This window comes from Eschscholzia californica, unplaced genomic scaffold, assembly GCF_041429995.1.
Source record: "Eschscholzia californica isolate CP2 unplaced genomic scaffold, dmEscCali1.0.p SCAF_1, whole genome shotgun sequence".
NCBI classification, from domain to species: Eukaryota; Viridiplantae; Streptophyta; class Magnoliopsida; order Ranunculales; family Papaveraceae; genus Eschscholzia; species Eschscholzia californica.
The window spans coordinates 72,187,889-72,204,273 of record NW_028238198.1 but is presented as its reverse complement, the minus strand read 5'-3'; the positions used below and the strand labels follow the sequence as shown (position 1 = coordinate 72,204,273).

The following is a 16,385-nucleotide window of genomic DNA, read 5'->3' as shown; positions in this document are numbered from 1 at the left end:
TCTTGTTATGTATTGAATTGTTGCATTTGTATATACTAGACTTAACACACTTATTTACTAAGAATTCGATTACTTCGAAAAATGTCCAAACCGTCTCAAAACTAGTTACATGGTCTCTGGTATAAGCATTAGCAAGCCGGCCTGCTTCCTCAACCTAGTCCTAAGTGGTGCAAGGTTTCCTTTTTCCCTCTGTATGGGTTTGCTGTGGACTACATCAGGCTTTCCCACCTTACTATCAGAGCAACATACGTGACAAACACCTGCCTAAAAGACCTAACCGAGATGTAAAACTCAGGTCTTAATAACTATGAATATGTGAAGAGTTTGTCACTCGCCAAGAAAAATGAGATTTTTTGAAAAATGAATTTTGAACCAGAGTCGGCTCTTTAGGAAAACAAAGAAAATTTTCAGAGTGCAAAGACTTTGTCAATTTTTAGTTGACTAATTTTTTCTCTAATTGTTTGAGGGAAACAATTTTGAGCGAAATATTTTTCTCTTTTCCTTTTTGCTCTCCATAACTCCACTTTTCATCAACTCCGGTAATGGTCGCCCGCAAATGACCATTTCCAACAACCTTCAATTTTTTTACAATCTTTCCTGTCGTTCGTCCACCACCACCATTGCTTTTCTCTTTTCCTTCCTCACCCTCTCTCTTCTCCTCCCCCTCTCTCTACCCCGACTCTTCTCTCTCTAGCCGTACTCTCCCCCCCGACTCTTCTCTCTTTAGTCGTACGAAGAACATATTGCCGGAAAACGACACCGGTTTGGGAGATTCCCGAACCAGTTGCCGATCTGATTTGGGTATTTTCCCTTCGCCGGATTAGATAGAGAGAGAGAGAGAAGAGGAGAATGAGGAATGGAGAGAGAAGGATACACGGAGGAAGTAGAAGTGTTTTGTTTACTTCAGAATTTTGCACCCCGAAATATTTTCTTATTTCCCCAAAGCACCCGCCTTAAACTAACACTAAAAGGTCTACAATTGATATGATTTCCTTCTTTAACATTATTGTTACAACTATTCTCCTCTCCATTGCAGAAGGTTGTAAGTATATAGGAGCAGGAGCTAGATCAACATTTACACTGTACAAGACTGCAACCCTATAATTTAGTCCTACACTTTCCCCTGGCCAGTTTAGTTTATTCTTGTTAAATTTGCTTAGCTTCATATACAGTTACTGCAAGCTTCTCTACTTAAGAGTTGCAGTAAATTGGCAACATCCAAACTCCACTTCGACTAAATATCGGGGTATATAAATCTAAATAAATTGCTGAATAGCAGAAATTCGATTAAATAAGCAGATTACCTATAACAAGCTTGTAAATCCAAAAATGTTCATTCATCAGGAAGAAATTCTGTGCAAGAAAAGATTAACTGAATGCAAATTTCCAGAACGACCATTGCAAAGAATTCAGCTCTTAATCAATTACGCCTCAGAGCTTGTGTTTCGCCCGTTCACTAAAGTAAGCTTATTTACAACATATCAAGTACTTACTTGTTACTAACATAGTCTAGACACCACTTAGATCCCCTATTTCACTTTGTTAGCAAGAGGAAGAAATACATATAAGCAATATTTATTCTGTTCATATCAAATTTATATATCAATAAATCCTTGTCGGATGGGATATATCAATTTGTGGCTCTATACCCCCAATAAGCTCTAATATCAGGACCAATTTCTTTTTGAATATTTCAGATATGTCTTCCAATTGAGTTCGGGATCCCGATTAATCATTGACAGGCCTAGAGATGCAGAAGAAAAAAAATGAAAGTGAGGCAGTTTGAACTTAAAGTTTTTTTACCAGCCATTTCAGATCAGTACATAATCAAAGATTTTAAAATGACAAGTTTTTTGAAAAATCATGTCTTCTTTGCTTCTCCATTTGCTAACCTTGTTCAGAAATTTGAACCCATTCTACAAGATCTCAGCTTTCAATTCTACTTTCTTGTTTTCTTCATTCAATCTATATTCTTTGTCTAGATGTTTCATAAATTACTTTGAGCATGTTCAACAGAAGAGAATATGATAAATCTTACCTCCCGAGGAAAATCTAATTAGAACTTCATTTAAACTCCCTTGGTTTTGTAGATAGCATAAGCCAATAATATTGGAACTCCAAAGCAATATCCAGGAAAATGAAGAAATGGGTTCATTTCATAAGCCTTTAACATAGCTCTGCAACTCTGTAACAAAAATGATTATGACCGAAAGAGTGAGATCAGTATACTAGAGGTGAACATAACAAGCTTTGAGTGTGAGAGAGAGAGAGAGAGAGAGATGGGTGGTATCTACCTTCCAATGTTTCAAACAAACAAGCAAACAAATCACCAGGAGAATTTTCCTCACCCAACGCCTACTATGAAGAAATTTTGATCTTTTACTCCCTCGATGGTCATTTTGTATGTGTCGCTTTCTCTCTCTACCATAATCATCTTCTTTCTTACCTGATAGAGACAGATAATGCTCTCGATATACCGCTCTTTCTGCAGCTAATGCCCATGTAGCCAATATAGCCGGCAAGACAACAAAAGAGAGGTGAGGAAGAACAACCACCATGATGTCTGGGAACCCAATATTGGCTTGTCTATTAACTGTCCATCCTTGGAAGGTCATAGTTCCCCTATCTCCATCTGCAGTGAAGACCTTACCAGAAAACCAAGGCAAGAATACCAAATAAAACAAATATCCTAACATACCAAACCACAATGATGCGATTCTAGATAGCTCTGATAGAAGCCATAATAAACCACTTGAGAATCTTTTCTCGATACTGAAATTCTTATATGTGTAATGCTTCTTTGAACATGTGACGAGAACTTTTGAACTAAGAAGTACCGAAAAGAGAAAGAGTAGAACGGATGATAGAATTGGGTAATACAAAGAAGCCCATTGACAACCCATTACTAGAAACTCCTTCCACGTCCAATTTATCTTTGCAGTGACACCATTAATGGAAAATGGCCTCATTTCACTAAGAACTGATCTGCCCCTGATGTCAACTGCTTCTATTTGTAGCCAGAACCGATCAGGAGATGGGTCCTCGAAAGCTTTCCAATTCCATGGGACGGCATATAGATTGCCCCTAGTGGAATTACCCTCAAGCTTTCTCATATTTGACTCCAATACTAAATGAAGCTCTCCAGGAACTGAATCATAAATCCTTGCAATAACCGAAACAATTATAGATTTCGAGAAAACTAAAGTCCTCACAGATTCATAAAATGACGGATCCTTAGAGTGACAATTATAATCGCGGAGATATGAACTTGTTAGCATGAAGCGTGAGTCAAGAGGAAAAGTGGGAAGTATGATGGTTTTCTTAGGTTCCGATTCAAAGTTCACATCTACAAATGAGACGAGACCTGAATCAATGGCCAAAACTCGCATAAATCTACTCTTCCTCCAATCTCCCATCTCCCATTCCCAGAATTCCTTCTCAGGTTGAGCTCCAGTCGAGCAGTTCATGCTGTCAGAACTGACTTCATAAGGATTCTGGTGGACGTTTGACTGAAAATACTTCTCCGACGATAAGAAATTATGTCCCCACTTATGATGCCTCTTCAAATTCTTACCGAACTTTGTATGGAGATGGCCACATAAGTAGGCTGACAAAGAATGCTTTAGGAATACATCTTTCAAAGTTTTCCCAGAATCAGTGGCTGCTGAGAATGAGAGAGGGAAGTGCCCAAAGGATATCTTAGTAACTGGTTCAGCAGATTGCAAATCCCACTGAGAGAGCTCATCATCTAAATCATCTAGAAGTTTATCAGTTGGATGCCCAAAAAGATTTGTTGGGCCTCGCAATCCGACTGCCGATGTACTATCTAATCCAACAAAAAGATGCCTCCTTCCACCACTCTACATATTACAGAATATATTAAAATTTAGTATAAAATTTTCCTTAAAAAACGGTAGATAAGCAGACGAAATTTTCCACAAATTTGGTATTTAAGTATTTCTACAAGAATCAAGTGACAAAGGGGAAAGTTCAAAATAAGTTGAATTTACATGATAGGAGTTAAGAAAAACAGACGAAATCAGATAGATGTGGTCTGAAAATTGAAGCACAACTAATCTGCGTTCTAAACTTTTTAAGATAATATGCACGTTTAAGTAACGATTATCATAACATATGAAAGTGATCTATTGGATACTTAAGACCAAACACAGATTTAGTAGACTCGGGTGCTTAGGTGTTTTAAATCTTAAATTAATGTCTGAAATCTAAATTTGACTACTGTTGTTGCTGAGTTATACATGAGGGGTGCAAAAGGAATAAGATAAAAGTTTGTCTTGCAGATTCCAGATAAAGGTGAAAACTCCAACTTGAAAGCAATTACCACTGATTCTGTTCTTAAACTATTAAGGACTACAACAGGAAATTAGTACAATCTGAGAAGTAAGAAACCAAACATTAAGATCTAGCCAACGGATATTTGTATCCCAAATCTCACCGAGAGAACACCATTTCCTACCTTATATTTTTAAACTTTAGTTCATGTACCAAGTTTGATTAGGTTGTTTAGTTAATTACATAAGGATTTCTATTTCTAATAAGAAACTTGTTTGGCAAGGTAGATTCGGACTAATTTCTATGTTTCATTAATTGTCATAGTTGCTTAGGACAAGATTTAGGAAGTAATATATCTTTTGGTTATCTTATGCTTAAAGAGTCCTAAGGTATCAATTTGAAGAGCTACTTGAAACTTATGAATTGAAAAGTAAAAAGTAGAATGTGGGGTCTTCTCTTGCTATGTTCTGGAATTTTCGGGTGGCGATATTCCTTGACCATATCCCTACACTTGCAGCTGCAAGAGTAACTGACCTACTTGTCTCTGCATGTGAGTGTGCTGATCAATAGACTTAATCATGTTTAAATTGAATATCCAAGTAAGTACAAATACGATAAGGAAGAGTATTTTTTATTTGGTACGTTTAGCTGAAACTATCCTGAGGAAAACCCTTACCTTTATTGTGACACTATGTACATTTCCTTTTCTTCCTAATCCTCCATTGATGCCATATTTTGAGAAGAAATCGAATGAGCCACCAACATACGGTACACCAAAATTATCATGATTACCTCTCAGATCATAAAACATTTTCTTTTCAAGACCACTCCTGTTAACAACTTCTTCCATTACGTCTTTGTACTCCTTCCACTCTTCCTCATTCTGTTTCATAGTTAATAGGTCCTTGCTCTTGCCATCTGATAAAAAAGAAATGAAGAGGGAAGATGAATATATCTCAAAATAGCAAGTTAAACTGCCCAAACAAGGTTTTTTCTTCATCCATATTTAAATACACAAAACACGCATAGCTTCATTGTATTGGACATAATAGCATTATCGTGAAACAAATTGATAGGGAATAATGGCAGTTGCTACTTGCTAGTATGACGTGATCAACTCCAATTAAATCAAATACCTACAATTAAATGAGCAAGAGGTTTGCTTCACTTATGTATTCCCCTTCAGTATATATTTGAATCCCATGTCCTTATTACAAATAGGAACAACTAAGACATGCATAAATGACAAATCACACAAAACCCAGGTTTTATAATCCACTGCTAATCTCACAATGAGCACGGGAATGGTCGTTGGTTCATGCTCTTCTGCTTTCCCTTCTCCGTTAAGCCAGTCTTTTACGGAAGTTTTGTAAATAGCCAAGAGGCCTATTGCTAGACTTCCACGACCGCCATGTCACGAACGAAAGGGCCGACTTATAAGCTATAATAAGATGCAGTGATATAAAGTTTTGGAGTAGTTTAGTTGAAACCAATGTAGGTAAGTTAGTCCAGTTTCGTGACAAGAATTATCAAGGCTAGGCCTCTCTAGAAGTCAACTTTGTAAACATGGTGGAATATTATATTCGACAATAATTCAATGCAAGTATCGGTTTTGCAGTAGATTTAGGGTTCCTTATTGTAACGCCTCAAGCCTTAGCAGTTATCGATATTGTCCCCGCTTTAACCACCTCACACAGGTACGGGGTTTTGTTCTTGGCGAAGGCACCACAAGCCCACCCAAAAGGCCTCGGTACTTACTAAGCTTGAGCGTACACCTATAGCCCAGTCTCTGGACACTCTTGCGAGCAATGTGGGATTACTACACTTATGCACCCTATTCTTGCTAGCCAAGGCAAGCTCTAATAAGCCAATTTTCGATAAGGGAGTCTGCCAATGGCTTCATTAAATCTACCTAATGGTAAGTCCAGTGTTACTATACCCAGATTAACAAAACTTGTTCATATGATCTTTAACAACAACTTAACGCATTTCCATCACTATTTCTACAAATTACTCTCAGAAATCTCACCCAAGTCTTAGAATCTTCAAGCTAATGGAACAATTTTGGATTTTGACCAAAACCCATGATTGATTTGATCATTGATTGTGCTAATTGATCAACTACAATAATAGAAACATGAAATTCAGATATACCCACAAAAAAGAAACACATGAAGAACAAGTATATTAAAATACCTGTAAGATCACCAGTTATGAGAACAAGAGATGGATTAATCATAGCAAGAGCTGGACCAACTATATCTTTAAAATCAAGAGCTCTTTCAGGGTGAAAAACACTGAAATGAAGATCAGATAACTGAACTACCCAGATTACCGAATCTGGTCCTCCTTTTAAATCTATAACATTTCTTGAATTGGGTTCTTTTACTTCAATTCTATCATGATTTTGAGAGGTATCAGAGATAACAGAAAAGGGTATTACTGAAAAGAAAAACAAGACAAGGTAGAGAATACTCATTCTGTGTTTTTGCTTCATAGAAGAATGGTTAAATTGTAACAAAACAACTAACTAGAGAGAGAGATGAGAGATCTCATCTCCTTGTTTTTAGAGAGAGGAAAGAGAGACTTGATATAGGACTCGTCGTTCCAATCGATCAGTACCGTTGGTTCTGCTGGGACGATTCTTCATTAAAAGGAACAAGATACAGTATTCTTTTTTGGGTGCCTCTAAAGGCACCTGGTGACTCGGGTCAACAGCCGTTGACCCGCGTTCTCTATAAGCACCTGTTTTTAATGTGGGTGACGTACTGACGTTCACAACCAGGCACCGACCTTGACCTTTTATTAACCGTTTTTTTAATAAAAGGTAGAATTTAAATCTTGACCAAAATGTAGGTTACTTAACTAAAATCAGAGTTTTCAAAGTCGATCTAAACAACACTACTTGACAAGGAAAGTTGAAATATGTAAATCTGGTAGTAAAATCGAACTGACTATACTATTTATGATTCTTACCTTGACTGTTTCTTCTCTTTTAGTTTCAATGGCTCTGGAGGAATCAACCATTTGAGGAGGTTGAGGTTGGAGAAGAAAACCTGAGACAATTTGAACTTTGTCCGGTGCCTACATAGTTGGACGGTGCTAACAGAGAAAGGACCAGTTGAGTCTGGTGCTAATAGAGTTGGATGGTAACAGCTTTTTGGCCCGGTGCCTTTAGAAGCACCCTTCTTTTTTTTACTTCCAATTTGTCATAAGGCCGTTTCTCTCTTAGCACTCTTCGTGAACCTCAGACTAAGCACACTCCTGGTGGGCTTTGGACCGCTTAATCTGAGGCACACAGACGGGGCAATCTGAGGACACTTGGACTGGTCCGAATTCGGGCGGTTCAAACTAGCACGAATTAGGCCCTGTCTAAGTGCCCTTGGATTATCCTGTTCGAACTGCCCTCGCGAAAGGCACTAACAAAAAAGGTGGTGCTATGACAATTTTTTGGAGACTCTCCCAACATACTTTCATCAATTAGTATTTGAAAATCTCACTGATAAGAAGTCAAAAGAACATATGGGTCATCAACACTTCAATAAGATCATAGGAAAAGTCTCAAGAACATTTGTTATGTTTGATTCATGTCTAGACTCTGGAGTGGGATTCTTGGTCAGAAGTCAAGTCAGGTATCTGAATGCTTGTTTTTCTTTCGGATTAGTAACTAGTGCCTCTAATATGGTTTCCATGCATTGAGATCAGAAATTTTTTCCGGTGTCCAAATTTGAATAAATCTTTGACTGAATTAGGTTAGACTTTGATGATATAGATTCAAATAACTGAAACTTAGACGAGCGAGATCCGACCAATAAGAACAACAAAAACACTATCTACGTGGTTGTAGCACTTCAACCAGTAATTTAGCCAACTCATTCGAATGCCCAATCCTTCCTTTCCTTAGAGAACTACTCGAGACAATCGGCAACAAATGCTATATTACCTTTCTAAAAAGTGATGCACAAAAACCTGTCCCAACAAGTCACATTTGCATTCACATTTGCATTCTTATAGCTACAAGCAAGATATATGTAAGTAGTGATGGTACTCAAAATGCTCACCTAGGTTTAGCCAATAACTTTAACTCTCGTACAAAAGTGACCACTATAACTATTTTAATTTGACCGAAATTATAGGTCACTAGATTTACGGTGTTTTCTTCTTCTTCTTTTGCAAGATTTACGTAGTTAAGAGTGTAACCATGATATTTCTCAGTTATATATAGAGAGCAACTTAGGTTCCATCTCCTTACAGTGTGGGGAATGGAAAATTCGATTCTCCCAAGGAGAAGACCGACTAGGTTGCCATTCCATTTTAGAAACATTTGAAACCCCTAAATTTGCAAATTTCCATTCCTTGACAAATTGATTCTCTAAGAGAATGAACTTGTACTACTCTCTCACTATGCGTTATGGTTTAGTGAGGACTAGTTTAACAACATCACAATTTGATCACGAACTAAACGTCATTCTTTTTACCGAATATACTAGAATATTCCACTTATAGTTCTGTCACACAGGATATCTAGTACAGGCTTAAGAACTCTGAACTCTGATGGGTTTTCCTCTCTAAATTATCACCATCAAAGTGATGAATTGCAGAGAATCATTTTGGGAGGCTTAAACAATAACAACTTACAAAAATCAAAACCCACTAAAACAATAAGTATGACTAAAATAATAACTCAAAATAGAGGATACCAACAAATCAAAATGTCCATTTTTTATCCTTTCAAACATTTCATATCCCCAAGCCATATTTTGGGGATTGACAACTTCTTTAACAAAATACAAAAGGGGTAACCCCTCTTAAAATTTCATTTCAAATTCTTCCCTTCCTTTTTTTTCCCCTCCCAAAACTATTTACATTCCTACTTTCACCCATTTCAACTCAAAGCTGCAAATCCTCCTCCTCTCATCATTTGCTTGAATTCTTTGTAATTAACCATTCCATCTCCATCAACATCAACTTTTCTTATCATCCTCCTGCAATCTTCTACTGTCCTTCCTTGTTTTAGCCCCAATGATGATAAGACGGATCTTAATTCCTCCACGGTTATAAAACCGTCACCGTTTTGATCAAATACGTTGAATGCCTCTCTCATATCTTCTTCTTCGTCTTTTTCGTCCATTATCGTTTGATATAAAGCTCCGAATTCATCTATATCTACACATCCGTCTCCATTGACATCTATTTTTTCAATCATTTGAATCAAATCTTTATCCGGAATAAAAATACCCAGATTCTCTAACGAATCGCTTAATTCTTTTTTCGTTATTCTACCGTCACCATTTCGATCAAACATTTGAAATACCCGCTTTAGCTCGGCAGGATCCATATCTCCGTGGCGGACACACGAAGACGAAGACAAAGAAGAAGACAGTATAGGAGGAGGAATTATAGTACTAGAAATAGTACTAATAGGTTTGATATGGAGCCAAGATGAGGGAAGGAATGATTTAAGCTTGTGGGGGAAAAAATAGAGGAAAAATGAGTTTAGAAGGTTAAAAAGGATTGAAATCCTTAAGAAAACGGTTTGCATTGAAGGGCTAAAGAATATGGTGTTTGTTAGGTTTGTTGAGAATTTCTAGGGTTATAAGATTGCTTATATAAGGACATTTACAAAATTAGGGTTATATCCTAAAAGAACGTCTGAATCAATGAAGTTAGCTAGGGTTTTATTATACTTGGTTCAAATCAAATAATGACCTTTTAACAGAAAAAACGCGTGAAGGATTACTTTACAGAGATGTTTGTGATGAGTAGATTAGTTAATTTGATTATTGAATTGAGCCGTTGATAACGGATCTATGGAGAAAACGGCGTTGAAGAAAACGCGCTGAATCAAATTAAAAAAACGGTCGGTGTTAAATGACCGTTGGATATTCTCAACGGTTATCACGCGTTAATCTGTGCGGAGATGAAATATGGCACGTATTAATTAGGTGAGAGGCATTTCAACGGAAAAACGATTAGGTGAGGCCGTGAGGGCAAAGCAAGGAAGTGGGTGGCCATTTTACTTTACCTGATTTTAATGGAGCAGAACCTTTTCGTGATTTGGCGAGACCTTTTTTTTTGTAATGAAGTGACTAGGAGTTATAATAGTCGCCACAATCGATGACGGTGATACATTAAAGATGTCATAGACACGAAATCACACGATAACTGTTAAATTTGAACTATTACAAAAAGAGTTTAAAGTCCAACTACGTCATTCATGTCTTTATAACTCAATTTCAATAAACCATGAAATTCACCACATATGATGCCCTAAGACATACTAGACGTACTCGACCAGTCCGTCCGTTTCCATTAAGTCACGGATTAGCCAATCGGTTACTCTTCACATACTCACGGATTGGCTAATCCGTTTCTCTTCACATACTCACGAATTGGTCAATCCGTGAATATTTCAATCCACAGAAAACAGAGATGCAAAATTCTTAAATGTCAATCTCTCTTCCTCCATTTAGACTTTCTCTGTCGTGATTTAATTAGCCAGCAAGAGCTTCTTTTTCCTCCTCTTCTTCTTCTCCAAGCCGAGGCAAAACCCTAATTTATCTTAATATTCTCATTGATACAAAGTCAATCTCTCTCTCTCTCTCTCTCTTTGTCTCTCTTTATACAGTTAAGGCATTTTCTCTTTGACAGTAAGAGAAGAGGAAGAACAAAGGCAAGAGGTAATCTGTGTTTTTGTGTTTATGTTTAACGATTTGTTTATTCTGTTCAGCTTGAGTTATCTAAGTGACAATCTATAGATTGTTCTGTTATTCTAATTGTGAAGTGACTCCATATCTTAATTTGACCGTGTTAGTGTTAGAATTAAAATTAGGGTTTTCATCGATTATGAACTATACGAATAATTAATTCCTCTAGTTTAACAAGTAGTATGTTTTGAAGTAGGTAAGCTTGTAATCTTCAAACAGATTTGAATCATTAGCTGCAACTGCTTCATATAGGCCTTGTAAAATTTAGGGTTCTGCAGTTCTTTACGTTTTTTGGAAGAAGAAAAAGATGGAAGAAGCAAACAAAGGTAAACGTTACCCACATTATAAACCGGTGCTTATAGAGAACTCCATTGACCTGAGTCAATAAAATTTCCGGATGCTAACAGTCTTTTGGCCCGGTGCCTTTAGAAGCACCCATCGAAGAAATAAAACCATAGGTTTTGTGGGAATTTTTGTGGAAATGCGAAACAATAGCAGTTACATGCTCATGTTTCGATGGTTTTCAATGGTGTCTCAATTTCTATGGTTTTTAGGGGTTCTAGGGTTCATAAACACTACTAGATGTGTCATGAATGTGCTTGGTTTTGTTCAACAAACAACTTTTGGAACAGATTTAAACAAAATCCTGACAAATTTGATGAAAAAAATCTCAAATATAAGTTGGTGAGCATGTTGGAATAGAATATTCTTTAATTTTCTTTGTCTTACCATGATCAACAACCTTTCTACAATTTCTCTCTTTACAAATTTAGATGTTGTTGGTAATGAAGAAGAAGAAGATGATGCTAAGATTTATGGAAGAAGGAGATGGCTTAAAGGAAAAAAAAAACTCTAACTATTAGCTAGTAGACATGAGTGAAGTATATTACATAAAATTGTTGTGTAAATAAGATTTATAATTTTTTCATTTGTCCACATAAAATATTTGAGTGTTCATATATTGGTCCCATAAACTTAAATATTTCATTTATCAAGAATCAGATTTAAGTGATTCTTAGCTCTAAACTGACGAACTCAACGGGACAAACGCATTGACATGTACCATTTTAAAGCTTGATGGGTTACATAGATCTATAAACAGCTTCGATTCCAACACATCATTGTACAACGTTTGAAATAACACAAAGGTGTGCATGAAAGTGTACTCCTATCATTGTTCACTTTAAGATGGGTTTTAAGTTGAACATTTCTAAAGTTCTACACTAGATAGAATTGATGCAATTTGATCCAGCATTACATATTTACATTAACACTAATGTGCGAGCTCTACTCATGACCAATTCCCAAGCATCTCTTTTCAACATGGAGATCTCAAACTAAGAGATCCACTCTGTTTTTATTGCAAGGCCGATTATTTTCGCATATGGTCGTCTGATTGTAGCCAACCTTACATATTCAAAACACGAGTTGAAAGACTTAATCATGAGGTTGACAAATTCTAAAGTCAGAACGTCATTTCTTCGTAGCAATCATGTAACATGTAAGATTGGCTTGTACGGGTATAACTCAGTAGCTTCAATATGAAAAGATATTTGGGTATTGAAATGGAGAAAGATCTCAGCTTAAGTGGCCTTTAAGTTTTCCATAAGTGCTATATAAGGCAAGGAGTGAATGTCCAGCCTCTTTCACCTAGAGGACACAAGAACTGCAAAAACTAACCCAAATTTCAAATCTAAACAGTTGAATATCCCTTGGTTCGCTGATCAACTTTGTCGAAACAACCAACCAAGTTCCTCTTGGATTACTAAGAATATTATTTAAAGGGAAATTTTATTAACGATTTTATTAATAAAATTTCTCTTCCAATATTACCCTTTATAATTCAAGAGGAATTAATACCAAAGAAAAGAACAAAAGATTTGAGAGCTTTCCTGAATTTGAGATGATTCAGACTGTTGATTTTTTTTCATTTGAGAAATTTAAGAAGTTATGCGACATATTCCAGAATCGAGAAGGACTGGGCATACTGGTTAGGTCTACCCCCTATATAGCAAGTTGTAAGCTCTAACGTTTAATACAAATTAGTTAGCATTTTACTTAAGGGGTAATTTCTGTATAGGTCAAAATAATATAGAAAATAAGTGAAAAAGCATACAACATGTGAAAATTATTATTTAGGTCAAAAAGTGTGCAAATACTAAAATACCATTTTTTGTCATTTTGTGTAACTAAATTATTTTATTTTTATTTAAACTTTAAATCGATATATCTTTTGTTTGAGATGTCGGATTTCTATAAAATTTATATATTCAGAAATGATTTTTTATTAGCTTTCTAACAAGATCCACTTTCAATACTTTTTAAAAAAAAAAAAAACTCAGAAAAAATGATATTTTTTTCATTTACGTTTTTCTGCAAACATGGTTGCAACGACCTGTTCTGCAAACGCGTTTGCAACGACCTGTTCTGCAAACGCGTTTGCAACGACCTGTTCTGCAAACGCGTTTGCAACGACCTGTTCTGCAAACGTGTTTGCAACGACCTGTTCTGCAAACGTGTTTGCAACAACCTGCAATATTGCATGTGTTTGCTTTTACGATATTGCAAACTGCGTTTGCATGTGCGACAATGCAAACTGAGTTTGAAAACCCGAGCTGCTCTTAGATCTCTGGTGGTGGTGTTAAAGAGATAAAGAGATGAAAACCCGAACAGTTCTATGGTGGTGGTGGTGGAAAACTTGAACAAAGGAGAAGAGAGAGAAAGTACAGAGACATTTAAAGAGAGGAATCGAAGATGAAGAAGAAGAAGAACCGAAGAAGAAGAAGAAGAAGAAGAATGAATGGGAGAAGAAGAAGAAGAAGAAGAAAAAACCCTAAAGTTTATGAGTTTTCTACAGAGAAGATAGATTTAAATGGGTAAGGGTATTTAGGGAATGAATAAAATAGAAAATTACCTTAATAATACTTATTCATATTATTTTAAACCTTATGTATCAATACTCATATTATTTTGATAACTTTCAGTTAATACAAACTGTTACATGCTTTTTTAGTTATTATTAATAATATATTGACCTAAACAACCATTTTTCCCTAATGCCACCATTCAACTGTTTGTATGCCATGTCATTACGTTCGTGTCTTTGATATATAACTCTTGGGACAGTCACATTTAATATGAACAAAGACCATAATCAATCAGTATGACCCCGACTAAACTCAATCCTTTCACAAAGATGATAAAATCAAAACATCAAAAATGTTTTCCATCATGTAATCAACAAGACCGAATGAAATGTCATTGGCATAAACACATGAACAGGAAATGAGATTTAGTATAGAGTTGCGTTTGCATTAATTGCTTAAACCCTAAAACTCTTGGATAATGCTACTCAGACTCCCAAAGTACGGACAAAGTTAAGAAAGTAGGATTATTTGGTTAAAGATTTGTAAATCATTTTTATTTTGGTAAAGGTGAATAAAACCCACACCCTCAAAATGCTTACATTCTTCACTTTGTCTGTACTTTGGGAGTCTGAGTAGCGTTATCCAAAACTCTTAGATAATTGATATCAAATTGCATTTCAATCGTTGAAACCCTTGATTTCTTGCAACCGGGTACATATTAACCTGCGATTTAATGTTTTAACAGCTAAATTTCTTTAATGCTTTAATTTTAGGGTTTTATATTTTTTACAATTATTTAATCACCCCTGCCCTTTCAACAACAAAAAAAAAATCACCCTCCCCCATTTCGTCCCTCAATGATTTTGCCAATAAGTGTCATTTTTTACTAAACCCTCATCTTTGAAAAACGACGGAGAGCGGAGATAGCGATTTTTGAGGAGAGAGAAATAGCCGGCTGACGTCAGTAAAGGCAATTTTCCCTCTCCTTTTTCTCGCGAACCCTAAACCCCCCTTTCCCTTCAACCAGTGTAGATCTAGCCTCCATCAACTACTTCCTCTCATATCCAACAAAGTGAACAGATAAAATCACTTACCCACAAATTAATAGGAAGTCATCATAAGAAAATATTGAGGATACTTTTCTGAAGATACTAATCACATCATCTAGGGTTGTTCATCTCTCCTTTTCCAGTAATCCTATGTGCAAATCAGCAAAGACTAACCTCAACTACTAGAGAAGATGTTAAGTATGGAAAGACCTGGAGTCGAAGTAAAGAATCACTGAATCAAATCGCCTTGCGAACCTCTTCGGATCTACGTATATCAGCCAGAGGGGACACTATCTAATCTTAACTCATTTAGTGTTTATTGTCTTTATAATCTCATCATACTTTTCTAGCAGCTTAGTATTTTATTTTATCAAGTAGTATTTTTTTCTTTTCTCACCAATAGTCGGTGAATCAATCTTATAGGGTAGTACACCCATTGCATGCCCGATTTACTGTTGATTTCCACCTTTTGCTTCACTAGTCTGGATTACTAAGATTTCATATACCAGTGGCCGAGCTTTAGCTCATCAAATGAGGTTTTTTTTTCCTCCAACTCCTATCCATCAATGAACAAACCCTAATTTTAATTGTCCTTTTCGATCTTAATTGACCTTTAGGGTAGGGTCTTGCACACCTATTGTATATCATGATCTCATTTTTATCAGTCTACTTGTCATGTTGTACATCTATGACTACTTCCATCATATATCTTTTCCCAGTTATAGAGTGTATCCATGTTGTCAGACTACTTACGATCGAGTCGATCGGCTATCCATGCTAGTTTCACCACTCTTGCACCGAGCTAAGTTTAGGAACACTAATCGTCCATTTCTTGGACACTTATGCCTATCAATCAGACAAGGAATAAAAAGCATTCAGCTCAACTTTCCCTTTGACCCCGGCCGACACAAGACTTCGAATATTAATCTCAATCCTCATCGTGCAGTTTATGTTGCTTATCCTCCAACTCACTTTTTGTTGATAGCATTGGACTATGGTGACCTTATAGATTTAACTCTAAATACTATTTCTGTAACATTTTCACTTCCACCCCTTTTCGCAATTTTATTGCGAGCATTTGTCGGATTAGCGGAGTATTTATACTCGGGCTATAACGGCGATCCCAATTTCCAGGTGTCTAACCTGTTTCTACTTTGTAGAATTCGATCAGATATGGTCTCTGTATATGGAGAATACTGGCGGAATACCCTGGAATCATCCTGTGATTCCATCTTGCAGACACCCTTGTTTTTTCTTGAAACTGTGGGTGTATGTTTAATCCATTTTAAGTGTTACAAGAAGTTAGGTACGAGTTTTATCTTTAATTCAACCAGACGGACCCTCAAGATCAAATATTTTATCATGCTCAAGAAGAGATGCCAGGCTCGCAAGTTACAGAATGAAGAATGTTATACAAATCAAAGTTCTATTTTGCACTTCTTCAGCTCTGATATTTTGTTTTACTACTT

At 36.3% G+C, this 16,385-nt stretch overlaps 1 protein-coding gene and 1 pseudogene across 2 annotated transcripts; both read right to left on the bottom strand.

Annotated features, from left to right (window-relative positions):
- Positions 1-1,398: 1,398 nt before the first annotated feature.
- LOC147568895 (Calcineurin-like metallo-phosphoesterase superfamily protein) lies at positions 1,399-7,893 on the bottom strand. Of its 2 annotated transcripts, XM_086655328.1 has the most exons (6): positions 7,493-7,651; positions 6,490-6,966; positions 4,970-5,211; positions 2,295-3,860; positions 2,039-2,185; positions 1,399-1,744 (listed from the first exon to the last, which is right to left on the bottom strand). In XM_086655328.1, the coding sequence occupies exons 2-5, from the start codon at positions 6,788-6,790 to the stop codon at positions 2,069-2,071; spliced, it is 2,226 nt and encodes a 741-aa protein (XP_086511454.1). In that variant the 5' UTR covers positions 6,791-6,966; positions 7,493-7,651; the 3' UTR covers positions 1,399-1,744; positions 2,039-2,068. The 2 variants fall into 2 exon arrangements, with proteins under 2 accessions (XP_086511454.1, XP_086511455.1); XM_086655329.1 differs by lacking the exon at positions 1,399-1,744 and having other exon boundaries at positions 1,782-2,185; positions 7,493-7,893.
- A 1,097-nt stretch (positions 7,894-8,990) lies between these two features.
- On the bottom strand, positions 8,991-9,887 carry LOC147568894 (calmodulin-like protein 3 pseudogene; annotated as a pseudogene).
- Between the last annotated feature and the right edge of the window lie 6,498 nt (positions 9,888-16,385).

Bases quoted from the DNA above. Each gene is read 5' to 3' on its own strand.
- LOC147568895 (XM_086655329.1), bottom strand. From the start codon at position 6,790: ATGAAGCAAAAACACAGAATGAGTATTCTCTACCTTGTCTTGTTTTTC. The intron at 5,212-6,489 runs GTATTTTAATAT...CTTTTTTATCAG, and splicing joins CATAACTGGTGATCTTACAG to ATGGCAAGAGCAAGGACCTA. The intron at 3,861-4,969 runs GTAAGGGTTTTC...TGTAATATGTAG, and splicing joins TACATAGTGTCACAATAAAG to AGTGGTGGAAGGAGGCATCT.